Source organism: Rattus rattus, chromosome 1 (assembly GCF_011064425.1).
Source record: "Rattus rattus isolate New Zealand chromosome 1, Rrattus_CSIRO_v1, whole genome shotgun sequence".
Classification (NCBI taxonomy): domain Eukaryota; kingdom Metazoa; phylum Chordata; class Mammalia; order Rodentia; family Muridae; genus Rattus; species Rattus rattus.
Window position 1 is genome coordinate 69,360,634 of NC_046154.1, and position 19,199 is coordinate 69,379,832.

Genomic DNA, 19,199 nt, shown 5'->3' on the forward strand with positions numbered 1-19,199 from the left:
AGTCTCTTTCCATGTGTCCTGCTGTCTGTCATTCTGGCCTCCTTCCATGTGTCCTGCTGTCTGTCATTCTGGTCTTCTATTTATTGTAATAGTTCCCTGATTGATCGCTTAGCTTCTTTTTTATTCATGTTTTAACGTGTTGTCCTAGATGTGTTTTCTTTAAAAGTACTAACAGTCACCCTGTGGTAGTGTTGTCTTTTAGTAGACTTGGCTGGTCGCTTGGTGGGTATCAGAGTAGCAGCTGAGTGGATCGAGAGACTCTTACCCAGAGTTCTATCGCCTGCACATGCTTTCATTCATTACTGCTTTATCCATCACCCTCCCTATGCTCTAATCAAGCTGGATCGTTTCCCTTGAGGAATCTTTGTGGTCTCTCAGGGCCCAGAGCAAAGGGCAGCCTTTGTTTAGATGCTTTCTTTCCCCATATCAGTGGGAAGTCATCCTTTCCTAAATCATAAGGACTTACTGTTCTTGCCTTCCCACACGCTCATTTATATAAGGTCATTTTCATGCATGACCTCTATTCTGTAGTAGATTATAAACCCGTGCGCAGGGATCATGTCTTATTCTGGGGTTCCCCACCGCTTCTTGTACTTGGTATGTGAAGCTTGATAAATAGTTCTTCAACAGTGAGCAGGAAGGTCTATAATGATTTTCTTGATGGCTAGTAGAAGAAAATGGAGCGAGTTGGGGTGTTGGCTGGATGTAGCTCACTGGTAGAACTTGGGTTTGGCAGCCCTGGTTTCAGACACCTGCACAACTCTCCAGTCCCCCTTTAAAAGGGTCTGAGTGAAGTGTTGGTTTGGCTTCCTAGCAGAGTTATGCGTGCACACAAGAAGCCCTGAGTCTGGTCGCCTGCCCTGTTACCCATCAGTGAACTATTCTGTTACTCCTCATTGCTGTCTTACGGTTCATGGATGTAACCGTTGGTTCTATGAACCTTAGTAATCAACTCTTTTTACAAGTGTCTGAGTGGTCAGAGGAGTATGTCGAGTTTGCAGTTTTTAAGATAAAGTATCTTGATGTAACCCAGATTTCTGTGGAATACCGCCTGCACGTTGTATATAATTTCCTTTTCTAATCTCTCAACAGGCACATTTTGTGCCCTCCCCGCCTCCCAATTGCCTCAGTTACAAGTCGGAGGGCAGGCTCGGTGATCAAGACTGGCAAGCACATTTTAAGGTCCCATGCTGTGGCGTTGACCCATCTCAACTTGAGGTATGTTGCTCTCTCCTGTTTAAGTCATTTGCATATGCTCACAGTCTTTGACTGTCTGTTGAGGTTCGTTCCCACATAATTTGTTCTTCGTTCCACACTTCTGCTGCCTTTCACCATCATGTGCGTGGTAGGAGATGAATGTGTTTACCTGCTGACCAACAGTTCTTACCTCTGAAGATACTGTATGCAGTAGAATTTTGTGGCAGTCATTGAATGATTTTGATAGTGATAAAGTCTTCTTTTGTTTCATCTCTTCTTTCCCCCTTTTTAAACATAGTTGTAGGGCAGATTTATTGTAATCGTCACTGTTTTTAAAATGGACGTGTCAGGGAAATAATCTTTAGGAATTGAACTGTAATGTATATGTGTTACACACACAGACACACACACACACACACACACACACACACACACACACACACACACACACACACACTGATGAGTTTTCATGAGGTGAGCATAACCAGGACATCAGCTGGATGGACAGACAATGTAGTTGTATGTGAAAAGCTTCCTGTCTACTTGCTCCCAGCTGAGGTCCCTATACCAGATGCCTCCATTCTTCCCATTTAAAATGTTCTGATTTGAAAAACAATCTCAAAGTCATTCAAATTTTCTTTGCATCGGTGTTTTTCATTTAAGTGTGTGTTTGTGTGGGATTACGTGCACATCTGTGTATTTGTGTGAGTTTATGTTTGTGCATGTTTGTATGTTCTTTATGTGTTTTTGTATGTGTGTGTGTTTGAGTATATGTGTGTGTGTTCATATGTGTGTATATGTGTGTGTAATTGTGTGTATTTGTGAATGTGTGTATGCTTAGGCGTATGTTTTCCATAGTCTTGGCATTATTCACAAATTTCCCTTTTTTAATTTATATTTTTGTGTTTGAGAGTTACATATGTTAATTTTAGTGTATCCTGTTTTAATGTGTTAACTTTGAAGCATTATATTTTCAAATAATTGTAAGGTATTGAGCCTAGTCTTGCAACATGTTTTTTTGGGATTTTTTTTGGTGTGTGTGTGTGTGTGTGTGTGTGTGTGTGTGTGTGTGTGTGTGTGTGTGTGTGTGTGTGTGTGTTTAGGTAAATCTCAATCTTCCTTCTGACAGTAATTTAAACTATTATTATGACATTTTTACTAGGGCTGCCAGCATCTCAGTCTGTAGTTTTTAGGAGGAAGTAAATAAAAACATTAATATTATCCTTACAATCCTACACCTTTCATGGTCATAGGAAAGTAATTCCCCAGTGCACCCCCATGCCCCAGCCTGTTGGTGTTTTTGTTTTTTGCTTTTTATTTTTATCCTCATAGTCACTTAAGGAAAGACACCACTGATTCTTTAAGAAGATTTTTCTCAAAAAATATCAACTGTAGCTTGTGGTAAGAAAGCTTTTGTCACTGCTTGTACACACAAAAAGATTAAAGTCATTTTTCAGTTTTTAGATCAAAACAAGATAGTAAAATGTTTGATCTTTCGTAGGCATAAGATCTGTACTGACTGAAGATGCCTTTTTGAAATGTGAATCTTGATTCCAAGGGATTCAGCATTCCTTAGCATTTTGTAAACTACCTGAACTACTGTACCTAACACATCTGTCCGTTTAAATATCTTTAGTGTCCACGGATTGTAGCATTGAGTGTTTTCCTTGAAGTGTGTTCTGACGCTCAGCCCTCACTGGGGAGTCAAGTTAGACAAGTGTCAATTGGAGCACTTTCTCTTCTTTTGGCTAAAGCTCTTAGGTAATATTTTCCTAAGGGGGATGTTAATGTCACTGTCTAAAGTAGCTCAAACCTTACTTAGAGAGCTTGTATTCCTTTTCTGGCCACATAAAGATATTTTGAATGCATAACGTTTTCTCTGTCAGCATTGGTCACCGTTTTCTGTCTGTCAGTGCATAGCAGTTATTATTTCTGTCTTGTGCAGTGATGTGGTTGGTGTTCTCGTGAATTAACATCTGAGTAGTTAGTATATCCAGAATGGTTTGGCAGAAAACTAGCTAAATAATGAAGACATGGCTGGGTGCACTTACATAAAAATTGGACCCTGATCTTGTTCCCTGAAATCTTCAGGTTGTTCTGGTTAAAGCTACTATATGTTGAAATACCCTACCGGGGTTGTCAAAGCCATCAGGCACACACACACACACACACACACACACACACACACACACACACACACATACACACACACACACATATATATATGAATATTATAAATATGAAGAATCATCTGAAATCTAATTCAGACTCTTGGAAGAGGAGGGTCAGGATTGAGATACCAATCAAAGATAACAGCATGAGAGCATGAATTGTTTTTCTTCTCTTTTTCATAAAGATCCCTTAAGCTAATTTTGAATTAGCTAATTTGTGGGCATTAAACCTAAATTCTTGTCTTAAAGATCTTAATAGAAAAAGTAATAGACTGTATAATTCAGATCATTTACACATGACACTTGGTTACATTCAGTTGTCTGCGTGCATGAATCACTATTTTGTTTTGTTTAGTTTAATTTTGTTTGCTTTTTTTAAGATAGGACCTCTCTTAGGTCTGCTTACTATGCAGATCAAACTGGCCTCAGGTTCAGAGGTCTGCCTGCCTCTGCCTCCCAAGTACTGGGATTAAAAGTTTGAACCACCATGTACCCCCTGCCCGTGTGCTATCTTTAAACCTGAATTAAAGACTGCTGCATAAATGCTTGTCTAAGTCATCTAATAAACTGAAACAAGAAAAACAATTGCTAAATATGCAAATTTTTTTTCTGGTCCCTTAAAAATCTAAACCTGAGTATCCATGATTACCAGATGTTACTGTTTGGGAACATTGGCAGTTGAAACACGGTTGCCTGTCTCTTACAAAGATAGTAACGGAAAGAAAGAAGTTGGAAATCCGTTGGCAAGGAAAGACTTAGGTGTAAATATTAAGTGAATCTTAATTGTAACGATGAGGATCTTTATATTAAAGAAGATAATTCATACAGACAGTTCGAGTTGAGGCCAGGCTGAACTACATACTAAGTTCCAGGACAGTCAGATCAATGTAGAAAATCCTGTCGCAAAAACAAAAAACAAAAAACAAAACAACAGTACAAAACCAAAAAAATAACACAGCTCTTGACCTTAAGAATAGCTTTTAATCCCGCCTCCTTTCTTTTCCTCCATACACATGCTTGTGTATTCATTATGTTTGGGTTTGTATGTTTTAAGGGAAATGAATATTTTACTGTCCTCTCATCAAATTGTATTTGTGAGTTTAGGGAAAACAATAAACCTAGATAACTGTATAATTATAGAGCAAACCCCAAAAAATGGAAAAAAATTAAAATTGAAATTATTATTAGTTGTACTTTTTTCTGTTCTTTATATCGAGTCAAAACTGTTCTTCCTTAACTCTGTGTAGGAAAAGAAATAGCACAATAGAGTACCGATGGCAGCTTCACAAGGGGAAAAGGCTGCTGTCAACTTTCTTCCTTAGGAATATGGAAATTCGGATGGATTATCTGTTCAGAGGAGTTTTCCTTTATTAATTCTTTCCCCCCTTTTTTTCCACTTAAGACATCTGTTAACATTTCACACAGACCAACAGATGTTGCAAAGCAAGTCCTACACTTTGTTCTCAAGAAAAATGACATTTCCTCAATTGCCTGCCCCACCTCTGTGACTGAGCCCAGCCTGCTGCTCCTGCATAATCTGCATATATTAAGTTATGTGCCTTAATACATTAGGAACCTGGGCTTTAGCGTGGCCGTATTTGTTAAAGTTGCATTTGATTAGTGAGTAGTTTACATGTTGCTTTAGCATTCTGAGAGGGAAAACATTAAAGAAGGAGAGAGACATTTGAGAACAACAACCTGATTCTGTACACTGAGACTGGATAGCCAGCTAACATTTTTTTTTTTCTATAAAATAAATGAGTTACAGAAAGCTCGGGTTGTTTCGCCATGAGGAAGCACTGATTGTCATGCGATGCGGGGCGTCACTTTATTATTTTGGCAAGAACAGGGACAGTTTTGTCTTGACAAGCCATTAGATGAATACCAGCGCGTGTCACATGAAAAACCACTGATCTTTAACCCAGCTCTGTACTTAACCAAGCTTTGGAAGTGAATTGTGACTAAAAGAAGAGCAAAGGCCAGTACACTGTCCTTACAGATTACAGTCTGCTAACCGCTGCTGAGCTGAGCCCAGGGAACCACAGGTATGGCTCTATAAGCCATCAGAAGTCCTGGGGATGCTTCTTAAATCGTGCACACAAACCATACATTTATTTTCTATTTGTTCGGGACTTATGTGGTTGTAGTCATAGCTAGGGGGAGAAAAGGAAGAAAGAAAAAAGGAAAAAGGAAAGCCTTCAAGAGCTTCCTCAGCACAGAGCCACGACCTTTAGGGAGCTTTTGAGTTCCCAGTAAGAAAGCCCTGAGTTTTAAAGAAATTAAATACAAAGAAGGAAAGTGAATCTAGGCACGGTGCAGCACACCCTTAATCCTAGCACGGGAGCGGCAGAGGCAGGCAGATCTCTCTAAATCTACCTTGTCTGCAAAGTGAGTTCCAGACCAGCCAGGGCTACATGGTAAGAACTCATCTTTAAAAATCCAAAGATATGATGGGTTATATCCCCTCAAACAAGCAAAAAGCAACACAATAAACTAGTCTACTCCAAACGTACATGCAAAATGGCATTCTTTGGCACGGTCCTTCAGTAATTGTGACTAACTCTTGCATCAATGTACAGTTTTTGAAAAAACAAGAAGGAAAGACCCAAATTCACCTCACTGTCAAATATTAAAAAGACAGTAACATTCTAAGCAGTCACTTGTGGGAATTACTGCTTACAGAGCGAGCAGGAAAGAGCACAGTGCCTTCCTCTGTTGGTGGAATTGCACTGCACCTCCCTGTAGTCTTGTTATCCCACACTAACTGGAATGCAAATTCTTTGTTACTAATTGGATCTCATTGAGGGTACATGCACAGTGTGTAGTTATGTGCAAAAAGGTTTCTAAAAGTATGAATTTCCTGTAATTACAACTTTTAATTACTATCTAAAGTATATGTAAATAGTGCAGGGTTAGTAGATATGCTTGACTTTTAAAAATATTACTTAGAAACATGACTGACGAAATGTTCCATAAGGTGCCCAATAAAAACAAGCATTTGATTGTAGCATCTGTAAATTGAATTTTACCTTTTTTTTTATTAAGGTTTAGGATTTAGAATCTTGAAGCCAGTTGACTGTCCTGATGGCATATTAATAGTACAGTTTTTTTTTAATTTTTAAATGTTAAAATACCATTAGTCATTTCCAAAGCTGTTTCCCTAATCTCGTTCAGTCTCTTGGTCTTATCCATTTCAGAGTCTGTGTGTGTTTGTTTATGGGTGCATGTGTATTATGAAGAGGAGTTACTCCTAGTCCTACAGTTTCTTCAGGACCTTGAGAACTCATTGGTGGACCTCTCAGTATATACAGCCTAATTCTCTCAGTCTCGGGGAATGTGAGGAGCTTCACGGGTGACCTTTCAGACTTGTGATCCCCTAATCTGAAGGGCATGATTTTTGAATCAGGCAAAAAAGAAAGCAATAATTGTGGAAATTATGTTTATCCCAATGGCCTAGTTGTAAATAACTTGTTACAAATGGTTTCAGAGGGTTCCTCTGTAACTTACAGAGTGTAGAGCCAATGGAAAGCCTAAGAAGATATCTCGGTGCCTTGGTTTTGTTGTTTGTTTGTCTTGGACCTGAGTCTTTAAAAAAAAAACAACAACAACAACAACAACAAAAAAAACCGATTCAAGTCTCTTACTGGCTAGAAGACTATCAAGGTCCTACATTTCCCTATGGAAATGAATGGCAAGTTCACATAACCTATTTCAGTAATTTCCACAGGGTTCAGATTTTTATTTTCTAAAATTTATTTTAAAAAAGATTCAAAACTTAAAAAATACAAAGCATAATAAACGACTTAGGCTTGTGCTTTATTTTAATATATCTATCTCTGGGTAACTCTTTGGGCTGGTGTCTCATTACAACAAAGCTTTGACTCTTTAACTGGTTTTAGGAATTCGTTGAGATTTTGTTTGATAACATCCATGGAGGATTGTGTAATGTTGTGATTTTTTTCTTGTGACTCTTACGAGGCTATCCTGATGTTCTAGGCGTGGCTGTGGCAGAATATTTCCAAATAGCTATCTGCAGACTTGTTCAGTTAGGAACTTCCCACAGTCTGAGAGACGGTTTGCATACTCTGGGTAGCATTTTGTCAGAGGACTGCTGGCTGGCTGGGCAGAGCAGATTTGGATGTATTAGCTAGTCAACCTAATAACCCTGTACAGACTGTATTGATTTTCTAGGAGAGAGTTTATGAACTAAATAAACTTGGGGTTGGTGTCTTAATAAACTGCTTCTCTCAGTCTGTCACATTTAGTTATGGAGCTGTGCAGTTTAGGGGGAAAAAAGGCTAATTCTGTTACAGATTGTTCACAGCAGGGTCTCCAAATTAGCCCTTTGTTTTGTAATGCCACCTTGCTTGGGCTCGCGTTGAGCACATTTCTCAGTTTTGCCCTAATGAGTTGCAACACTGATAATGTGGCTGATGATCTTTCATTGATTTCACTATCACTTGCTTGTCTGGTAATTGATCCGTTGCTGAGCCTCTAGTTAATTATATCGGCTTTGACATGGCCCGATCCATGGGGAATTTCAAGTCTTGCAGAATAACAGTTTTAATAAAAGAGTCTATTACTGCAGGTGCTTGCTGCTGCATGCCAGTTGATTTTTGTGGGTGTGTGTGTGTGTGTGTGTGTGTGTGTGTGTGTGTGTGCATGCCACGCCCACATGTGAGGGGGTTGGGGGGGGAATACCTGGGAAAGAAGAGAATCTTAGAACTGAGAGAAAGGGGTGGGGCTGGAAAAATAGGAAGAGGTTGTGAGGGAGCTTGGGGAAGGAGGGGAAGGACAGGGAGAGAGGGAGAGGGAGTAGAAGAGGAGAGAGAACACGCAGGCAGGGAGATACAACAGTGCTTGAGTGGAGAGAGGAGGAAGCTTGCTATTGACAGTGTCCTTAAGCCTCCCACAAATAACAGCCATTAGTGGGGAGGTCAGGAGCTGAGCATGCAGCTTGACGGAGGCACCAAGAGCCACTTCAGAAATCAAGAGGCTAGCAAATTTTAGAGGGAGTTAAGTGGGTAATAGTGTAAAGGTACAGTCACCGTTGACAGTCGACTCACAGGGGCTTTTCCCGCCCTCCCCCGCCAAGGAATATTTTTATTGACCACAGGTGGACTTAATATATTTTAAGGCAACAATTCTTTGGGTTCTTGTGTGTCTCCTTTCAGATATTGAATTTGCTTCTTTTGAGACTTTTTTGTGCTTAATGGTGGTGAACTGGAGGGAAGTTTAACAGAAAAGCTTTCAGGAGATGTCAGTTCTAGAAGGGAAGGCACATTTGTGTCAACATAGTGTACGTTTGCTCATCTTTTCTCATTGTCCACTAATGACACAGGCTGCCATCGAAACGCTTTTCTGTTTCTTTTGTTGTTTCTGAGAGGAAGGTTTATTGTTATTCTTTAGTTAAGAAGGAGCAAGCAGAGTGCTACATTTGTCCTCAGTGTTTGTAAGTGGCTGAAGATTAATGTGCCTTACATTTTAAGTTTAGGAAGGATGGCTTTTTCCTGCTGACTCCTTTTATGAGATAGCATGAATTTAGCTTTCCATTTTGAAGTTACAGTGTTTATGTACAGTGGATTTTGTTCAGTTCTGCCTTTCCATAAATAAGGAAGATAAATACTATCTAATAAATGGTTGTTTTGTTTTAAAACTGGTTTAATTAAAAATATGACCTGCTATCAAGGTTATATTTCACCAGGCAAGGAAATATTATAGAATTTTCCATAGAGATCCTGAATGAAAATTGGAGTTTTTATATGCATTACTTTTTGCCTGAAATAAGACAGGCTTCCTTTTTTTCTTCCTCTTTTGCCCTGTTTTATGATGTAAAAGGTTGATGTAGATGCCTTACCTGAGAACTTTAACAAAGGATTTTATTCTGCTTGTGAGCTTTAAGAAAAGGTATTCATTTTTTCGTCTCTGCCTTCAGTGTCTCTTTATTTAACCTTCAGTTTGGTAGTTAATGGCCTGAGGTGCTGGATATTAAGTGGTATATGTTTATTTTTGCATATGTTTATTGTACGTCTTCCATGTTTAACTGGTAGCTTTGCTTGTTCACCCTTTAGAATAGAAGGTCAAATCTCTGTATATTATTTTCTCTATGAGTTTATATGTGGTTATAAATAGCCTAGCATTACGGTGTGACTTGTGGCAGCTAATATTAAAAAAAAAACAAAAAAACAAACACTGAGCAAACTTTATGTTCTCCTCCAGATGAATACTTCACTCGCTTCCAGTGTAATTAAAAAATATTTAAGTCTCATAGTTTTACAAGTGTTTAAAGGAAAGACTGGTGCTGGATATAACATGTTACAGCAGAAAGCATTGTTGGGGAAAATTCCCAGGGAAGGGCCCTGGCTCTCCCTGGCCTTGTGGACAGTGTTCGTGGCATTTCGTGGAGTACGCATGAGTGTGTATCTATCTGTGTATCTGGAGAGGGGTTAGTGCAGGGTGTCATTTGGTGCCTGACAGTGGAACAGTGCAGTTGACTCCTAGCTCTGCTATCCAATGACATGCAGTGGCTGAGGGTTTGAAGCTGATGGTTGGGTCTCCAGTGCTGCCCGCACACCTGACAGGCAGCTGTTAAACCGAGCAAAGGCAAGCTAGGGGAGTCACAATCTATGCATAAATGATAGGGATATCTGTGCAGAAGGTGCGAAGGAAGCTCTGACCCCCCTCCCTCCCCCAGATCTCCCCCTTCCCAAATGAAATGCACAGTTCAGCCAGCTTCTTAACTACACTATACTCCTGCTCCTGGCTGCCAAGAAGCTCAAAAAATCCACCTTCACTTTTCAGTCAGAAGAGGCAGAAGTGGATGTGAGAGAAAGAGACACACAGAGAGACAGAGAGCCAAAGAGGGCAAGAGACTTGACTTTAAGAGACTCCTGTACTGACAACTCCATGCAGTTCGGAACCAGAACGACTGCGGCTGAACCAGGGTTCATGGGGACATGGCAAAACGCTGATACTAACCTCTTATTCAGAATGTCCCAACAGGTAAGTTACTTTCATTTTTTTTTTAAAAAAGAAACCTCGAGTTGTTATGTGCCCTTTTCTTCCTGCTACTTTTCTTTCTAAATGTTTTTGAAATTTAAAAATATATATATTGTGATTTCTGTGTTACTGGAATGTGCAGTGTTACTTCATGGCTTCCCCAAGGGCTCCTTAAGGAAAAGGGAGAAAGGACATCGAAGTTAGAGAAAGCAAAGGCATTTGTTGCAAAGTTTCACCCTGTGCAGCCTGGGTCCTGCGAAGCCTTAATTTATTTCTTTGTTTCCCGCTAAAAAAGAGAAAAAGCCAATACTTAACAAATGTATCTTTCTGACTATGTGAAAGACTTAGTCAAAGTGTCTGCTGTCTCTAAGTAGGTCTTGCAACGAACAGTCAGAAAGCGCGGGCCCCTCACAGCAGCGGGTCTGACTTCTGGTGTCTGGAGCAGCTGGACTCAGACCTGAGCGAGGCTATGCAGGCTTCCCTGCCGGCCGGGTCAACCCGAAGGGCGGCAGGCTGCGCTCCCGCTTGCTCTCGGCCTCCGTTCCGGTTCTCGGTGGCTTCACTCTCCCCGTGCTCCCCTGGCCGCGGCGCAGCCGCTCGGCTCGCCACCCGCCCGCCGCCCGCCGCCCGGCGCGGTGCACTCACACTCGGCGCGGCCCCTGTGTTCTCCCAGAGCCGCTTCTCGCTCAGCCGCCGCCGGCAGCTCGGCTGCTACCCTGCCGGGAGAGCCGCCCGGAGAGCGCCAGGCCAGCGGACGGATAATTAATCACCCGCAGCCGTCCGTACCAAGCGCTCGGTGATTTGCGCCCTGCGCGCCCGGCTCCTCTTGCACAATTGCTGGCTCTGCGGCTCCGCGGGGGAGCGAGGGTAAGAGGAAGCGAAGGGGAAACAACCCAGAAACTTTCCTCTTGGACTGTGCTCAAGTGAGGGAGGGAAGTTCCCTGGTGCCTCCCTCCCAGACACGTCTTGCTTTTCAGAAGCCTACCCCAAACCCATACAAAGCAAGAGTTAGTTTATCATCCACGCAGCACCAAAGTAGTACTGACAAATGCACTAGGATGTTAAGTAGATGGCGGCTGTTTAAAGAAATGGTCTTGCCCCACTCCCTTAAAATACTGCAACTGCTATTTAAGCTTTTTGTATGTAAGAGTTCGCGGAAATTGAATACTTTGGCATGGATTTTCAAATGTTTGGTAACGAAATAAAGAAAACAATTTTCAAGGCTGTAAACTGTCACAAGTTTAGGAATAACATTTGCCAAAGAGAGTGCATAAAGCCCGGCTCTTGTAACATTTAATTGGTAAACAGTTTTATCAACCAGTTTTAGATAGGAGAAATGTATTTGAATAAGGTGTATTTTGACATCCTGTAGAGGGACCCTGATAACTGCTGATCCAGTAAGCTGGGATTTAAATGCAATCAACATAAACCCAGTAAGCAACTCTTTATGTGCGATCCTTTTTTTTTTTTTTTCCTGAAAAGTCCCTTTCTTGTCTGACAGAGATGCTTCTTGTCTCTGCCAAACGCTTTGCTAGGTGTTTTTCTGAAGCACTTTTCTGTCTGGGTGGCTCTCTCTCTTGTGGTTGGAACACGGTGTGTTTTCACTAACCTTAGTACCTAATAACTTGTGTCCCACTTTAAAATTTAGATACTACCAATTCTGGTTTTCCTTGAGTTAGCAGAGTGTGTGTGTACATGTATGCTTTGAAAGGTTAGATTGCATTTTTTCCCTCTAGTGAAAAAAGAGTTAATAAAACAGATAGAGATAATGATCAATTGATAAATGGCTATTGAACCACATAGATGGTGTTAGATTGCTGCTTTGGCACTAGCCCATTTCCAAGTAGATTTGCATCTAAGGAGACTTTTAAGTGGTGGAAAACATTTAGGATTAAAAGAAATAAAAGCAAATTACACAAAAAATAGGTCAGGAGTAGGAAAATAATTTAAATTTCTTATAGAGAAACTTGTATGATCATCGAGGTGTTTTCTGTGTGCCTGCTGGGTACATACAAAGATCTGTTTTGTGTGTACCTGTATGAATGCATGCATGTGGTGAGCATCAGTGCCTGTGAGGAGAATAAAGACACAGGCTAATGAACAGGTTATGACACAGGGCACTGTGACAAAGCATGAAAACCACAATCTTAAAAAGTATTGCGATTACACCATTTTACTGCAGTTCCTTTATTAATTTTTGTTGTCGTTTTGGTGTCGTTAGGGATGCTTAGCCTCCCATTTACTCTCACAGTCACTAAATATTTACCTTTTGTGCCTCTTGGAAGTCATATGAAAGGGGGGTATGTGTTTACGTGTGTGTGTGTGTGTGTGTGTGTGTGTGTGTGTGTGCATGCGCGCCCACACACACTTTTATTTCTCTTTCAAGATGCCATTTCAGATTGTGTAGTCTTAAATTCAAATCTGTCTACATATAAAAGTCTGCGCTCTGCATGCTTAATGTGTTTGTTTTCCTTATGTGTAGGGATCAGCAGTGCTGGTTCAGAGTGTGTGAGTGGGAGAAAGTGTGTGTGTGTGTGTGTGTGTGTGTGTGTGTGTGTTTGTGTGCGTGTGTACATATGTATGTGTGATAGTTCCTGGAATGCTCTCTCTTAAAGTCAACAATTATGAGGAATCATAGTTTCAATACCTGCATTAAGCAAGCTTTTGCTAAAGATAAAAAAGTTTCTCCAATTTAATCAAGTATGCAGAATTCTATATATCTAATTTTTTAGGCTAGAAAAGGCTTTTCTGCTTGATTATTTTAATCTCTAAAAAAATTGCTCATGGGGTGAATGAAATCTGTTTAATACAGTTTTTCACAGTTTCCTATCATGGAATAAAAACTAAGAGTTCCTTGACTACCTCGTTAAGCATTGGACAAGACTGACGAGTAGAGCCAGTATAAGATGTGTAAAGACTGAGCTGTAGAGAACTTCACCACATACGCTGTTAGCTATAGAAAACGTATGCTTGGGAAAGACCGTTGAACTCTGAAGTTTAATAGTCTAGGTCTGTGTCTTCTAAAGGTAAGCTAGAAAGGGGCATGGGACAATCTGTATCTTGCATTTCCCCTGAACGAAGTTAGATTTCCTTAACTGTAAATCTCTCCTTTTATCCAATATTAACAAATGATTTGACTCCGACTCAGTGGAGTTAAATCTGTCCCCATTAAAGCTTTAAATGGGTCTTCCTGACTTCATTTTTCTATCTTCCATTATTTTCACTAACATGAAAGTGTGATTTGTTGTTGCTGTTTAGAAAAATAATAGTCTCTTGTAGACAGATACAAGAGAACCTTGAAAGGTGTAGCTGTTGACTTTTGTAACTGAGAATTCTGGATTCAGTTACGAATTGGTAATGTCCAAAATCATTTTCTCTTTTTCCTTATCTCCTAAAGCCGAAAAGGTTATTTCTCTCAGGATAATCTCATAAGGGATTGTTAAAAAGACAAGTGGGAGGTGGTTTGGAGAAAGGAGCTTGCTTTCGAAAGGTTCTTTTCTTTCTTTTTGTTTTTATTAGACTTTGAAAGCTGATTGTTTTCTACATATTTTGTATATGTTTGTATATTTGAGAAAGTAGCAAATAAAATCCTTATAGCTTCCCCCAGGAGAGGGTATAGTTTGATCAACTCAAAATCTTTTTAAGAAAGCACACCGTACAGGTAACGGTGCTAGTGCTCTTTCTCCAGATTACCAGAGGTGTTTATACCTTTTCATTATTGCTCAGGTATACTTAGCCTGTTTCAAATAATATGCAGATCCCTTAATAAGGTCTCTTTTCAGAGTAGAGTGAAATACTAAGTTAGAATTATAAACGACGCTGGGCATCATTATGGAGTAATTTAAGATTCACCCAATGATGTAACAAAATTAACAACATAATTTCATTGTGAAACTGTGTCTTATTAAAGAACAACTGTCTGACATTCTCTTACAGTTGCTTTATTTAACTTCATGCGAATATTATTAGTAGTGACATTTTTCTATTGTGTATTAGATTCTCTCATTAGCATGATGTGTTAGTTATCACCAGAGAAATCATTTCTTAGATAGGTGAGGGACAAAATCGACAAAGCTAAAAATTAAATCAGTGATTTACATTAATACCAGACCATCTGCTCACCAGATAGATGACAGAGTAAACTTTCTGACTAGTATAAAACCTAGCAGTTCCCTGAGACAGGATTAAAAGATATATAAGAAATGTATAACAACCTTTCCTTGGAATTCATTCACAAGAATGCTTGATTCAAATTTTTCTCCCAGTGGCCTTTCACTACTTTCAATTCATGATGACAAACACAGTCCCAGTCATAGGATTTGTAGTTAAAATGGAAATGATGTGTGGGGTTTTTTTTTCCTGGTTTCTAACCCTCCAAAAGTAATGTGAACATCTCTAACAATTTTAAAGATCCGCATACAGCATTTCTTGTTGGTCACTTACCTAAACTGTGTGCTGTGGCTTGGTTACTCTTTGTGGTCCATGCAGTATATTTTTATGCTAAAGCCTCTCCTCCAAACTAGACATCCCTTTTCCGTAGGATGAAGAGTCTCATTTAATCAGAGCCACGAGTAAAGCAGTTGATAGTTAATGGCCTTTGAAAATGACTTTCCTTGTGAGGCAGCACCTTTTCTATTCTTCCCTCTCTGTTTTCTCTTTAATATCTCCAGTTCCTTTTTAATGTGTCCTTCTTACAGTTGGTATATTTGGATAATCATGTCTTACTTAAAAAAGGATGAACTCCACATCCACAGAACTTACCCCTATGTTAACATAAGTGTTTATATTTGGTGGCAAATAGTTTTAGCTTGTGGAATTGGCATGCTGCTGCCTCTGTCTTAGTTGCCCTAACTTGAGAGATGCTGTGCTTTATTTTGAAGTGTTAACGATAGGTGCGTACTGAAATTGAAATGTAATCCTTGACATTCATTTTAATATTGTAGCATACAAGTAGGAATATCTAATATCTGGGTAATCGTCATAGTAGTACTGGACTGGAAATTGTGGTAAAGAGGTGAGCACCTGCGTGTCAGCCCTTACCTCCAACTTTGTGATAACCTGCAGACTTCACACAACAGCTCTGTGTACCGTGTAATGCAGTGGGAATGTAGTGGGCCATATATGTATGTGTGTGATTGTAACGAAGCATGCACACGTGGATCCTCAGATGTGTATACACATGTATAAACTCATGCACAAATTTAGAGCTCATTTCTAACATGTAGCACTTAAAATGAATTTAAGCATAGTTGGGGATCATTTTGAAATTATTTTTTTCAGTCCTCCTGTTACCTGTAAACAAGTAGCTTTATGGGAGTCGACTTATGCAGCAGGAGAGACCTAGGCTTCCACCACAGCATAGCTTCCTACGCCTATGTCAGGGATAAGAGCCCGACAATCCCTCCCTTACTAATTAGATGCTGAACAAGGCATCTCTGGGAAGTTGGGACAAACGTGAATGGGTCACAGCCAAGGCAGGATTGCAAGGATTCCAGTGACAGTGAAAGCGTTCAAGCTTGCCAGGTCGCTGTGACACAGGAGCTGATTCCAAAGGAACAGCCTGTTACAGATAGTGCGATGGCGTCACAGACTTCAGTGAAAAACAAAACCTAGGCTTTCTTCTTTCCCAGCTTAGACACTGCACACGCTTACTTAAAGGGAGACACAGTGGGCGTCGCTGTGGTCAGTCTTCAGTTAGCACATGTAGGTAATGCCTGTCCACAGCTAACTTAGTAATGAGGACTAGAATGTATATATATGATATGTACATATGTATGTATGTATGTATGTATGTATGTATGTATGAGGAGAGGAAATTGGAACTTGCCTTTACCCTGTATTCATGAATGAACTACAGTGGTTAAATTGTTTTAGGTGTGAACTCCTTTCCCCCCCCAGACTATAGAGAGAGAACTCTGCAGTGAGGAAAACAGTGAATCATGGGACACTTTTTTTTCAGTGAAGGTTGTTTTCTCTAGAACTCACTGTTTGTTGTTGTTGAAAGAACATGGGGTATAATGGTTCCAGGAGTTCTTTCCTTTGGGAGGTTTGGAGTCGAGTGTGATGTGTGTAGACGCATGCATTCTCCTCCATGTGCAGATCTGCTGGTGCCTTTCATATACTCGCTTGCTGATCACTAACCACTGTTCTCTAGGCTTTGGCCAGAAGAGTGTTGGGGGGTCATAGCAAATGATTGATGTCACCCACATCTGCCAAAGCTGATGCCATTCTTATTTCCAGAAGAGCAGCTGGCGTCCATATTTTGCTAGGTTCCCCTCATCCACTGAAGCACCTGGGGTTAGAGGCAAAGGGGGGGGGGGGCGGATAACCTTATGAGGAGCTTTGACTTCCAAGAAGCTTAAGAGAAATGAAGGAAGAGGGGCAGAGAAGGAAGAGCAGCCTTAGGTCCTGTGGTATAAACAAACTAAGTAGCAGAAGAAGTATCCTGTAGAAGATAAGCTGGCAGACACAGGGGAAGCAGGATAAAAAAAAAATTACCCTGGGAAGAAGACAGAGTGTGCGCGGATGGCATCACTAAGAAGCTGTTGGAGCTGTGACTGCAGCCCACATTTTCCCCTGAGCCTGACTTGTAGAGTATCTCCTCCCCGGGCTTAAAAGGAAGTTTAGAGAATAGGAAAAGATAAAAGTATTGATTTCTTTTTTTTAATTTGTACCTACCCTGTAGGAAACCTCACAAATTTCATAGTGTACATTCCACCCTCCGGTGAAACATTTATGACTGGACTTGACTTGGGTGAGGACAGAGTACAGTGTCCTCTTCATGGGACATGGCACGCAGCTCCGTTTGGTGCCATGGAGTGAGTGCGGAGATGAGAGAGTATTGTCTCCTTCGGCAGTCAGAACTCTCCTTAGTGGGAATACTACGGGAAAACAATGCATTACTCAAACTAGGGAGTTCAGAAATCAAATTCTCAGCTTATTAATCATCATTCTAATTAAGAGAAAGAATTGATCCTTTAACAACAATATAATATCCTTTTGTTTTCCTTTAATTAAGCCCATCAGTTTTTCATTTCTCTCTGTGAAGGAAGAATAGTGTTGAATTGTAGGAAGTTACTCATCGAAACCCCCGATTCCCCTGGGCACGGCTGACATCTTATTTACCCATCCTTAGGAACTGTAATGTCACTTTGCTGCTGTCTTTAGTGTTTGTGTCAGAGACGAGTGTTGAGTTATGACTACTGTTCCTGTTTGGCTGATAGACATTTACTTAATAGCCTCAGTACAAGGTTAGTTTGTTCTTACTTCCTGTTTCCTTTTTCATGGACTTCATTTCTCTCTTCTACCTTCGTTTCTCTCATTATACAATAGCTTCCTTATTTTTACTGCCTCCTTCTTGCTTAATGCAAAGGAATTAAAATGTCCTTGAAAATAACAGCCATTGAATCAGGTACCCTTTTGCCGATCTCTCATTCTGATAATCTGTCAGGAATGTGGTGCCATCCTCACACACATGCATGTCGGTTATAGGGCTATCCTTGTTTTACTACAGACGAGTATTTTAAATCCGGTGGCCATGGACGTAGGGCTTGTCACCCAGAGGTGCCACTGATAGATGCTCAGTTTGACCCTTAACCTGTATGAGAAAGATTGAGGCAAAGACAATTTCCTTTATTTTTTCTCTCGAAGCTATTCTTGGATTTATCATTTTATATACTTGGACTTAACACCACACAAGGATATCTGCTTAGAAGTAGGGGAAGGTATAAAGGACAGGGTGACCACCAGGAGGTGGGACCAAGGTAAACTGCAGCTAATAAGAGCTCAGACATTGAAAGGAACAATTGAAATGGTGGCAGGGCCAGTATAAACATGCTATTAGGAAACAGATATGTAAAACATGTGTCCTACATACCATGTGGGGATTCATCACTGTTTTGCATTTAGTGCGTTTAACTCATTGTCTTAAAAAGGCATGGAAATTGTTAAAAATAGCAAGAATAAAAGCACTTTTTTGTAAATTGGAAAGATATGGCTTCTGGTATTTACCTGTGTGCTTGTATGTGACCGCCGTGGATTTTTTTTCAATTTTATTAAGGTGGCTATTGGTTCTCTAGACAGTTCTTTAAGATTTACATTTGATGATCATTGTGTCTGAACTGGGGGGTTTGAAAAGAAAAACTTCAAGATAATGAGTATTTTACCTGACAAAAATAATTACTTTCAGCTGGCTTAACATAATAACAAAACTAATATTAAAATGAGAACCTCCATTAGCATAGTTTTAATAATGTTTGTTCTCCCCTTTCCATTACAATTAAAAGCAAGGAAGATATCATTGAGGTATGCCATTAGAATGGCTGTGTGGGACACCTGATTAGGCACGAGCAAAAAAAGCTGCCCACTGGTGTGCCCTCTGCCAGTTGCAGAGGGCAGAGGGTCAGGGTTGCTGCTTTGTATGATACTGCGACGTTCTATTACAAGTCTATTCATATGAGTTTCCCTTCAGTGATGATGTCTGCGAGCTTGGTGATTTTTGACCTCCTGTCAGACCTAATGCAGACTCAGCTAGATTACTAGGACAATATGTAATACTGTTTTTACTTTGTCCTTTCCATATCCATATATATATATATATATATATATATACACACACACACACACACACACACACATACACACACACACACACACACACACATATAAATAAAGATAAGAGTTTCAGATGGAACTGAAACTGAAGTCCTGCTCTGGACTTTGGGGACAAAGTCTTATTGCTTTCCTATAGCAAATGTTACAAATCTAGAATTGCCATGCAGTTGCACATTTATACTCCATGATATGTAGACACAGGGGCAGTGTAGGACTGTT

At 40.2% G+C, this 19,199-nt stretch overlaps 1 protein-coding gene across 2 annotated transcripts in view; it reads left to right on the forward strand.

Annotated features, from left to right (window-relative positions):
- Bnc2 (basonuclin 2) overlaps window positions 1–19,199 on the forward strand; it is a 328,627-nt gene that overhangs the window by 51,630 nt on the left and 257,798 nt on the right. The window contains exons 2-3 of one of the 2 annotated variants that reach the window (XM_032889467.1): window positions 1,093–1,218; window positions 10,170–10,370. In XM_032889467.1, coding sequence (XP_032745358.1) covers window positions 1,093–1,218; window positions 10,170–10,370 — 327 coding nt within the window. Of the gene's footprint in view, window positions 1–1,092; window positions 1,219–10,133; window positions 10,371–19,199 lie in introns of those variants that run through there. The other variant, XM_032889470.1, reaches the window with a different exon arrangement.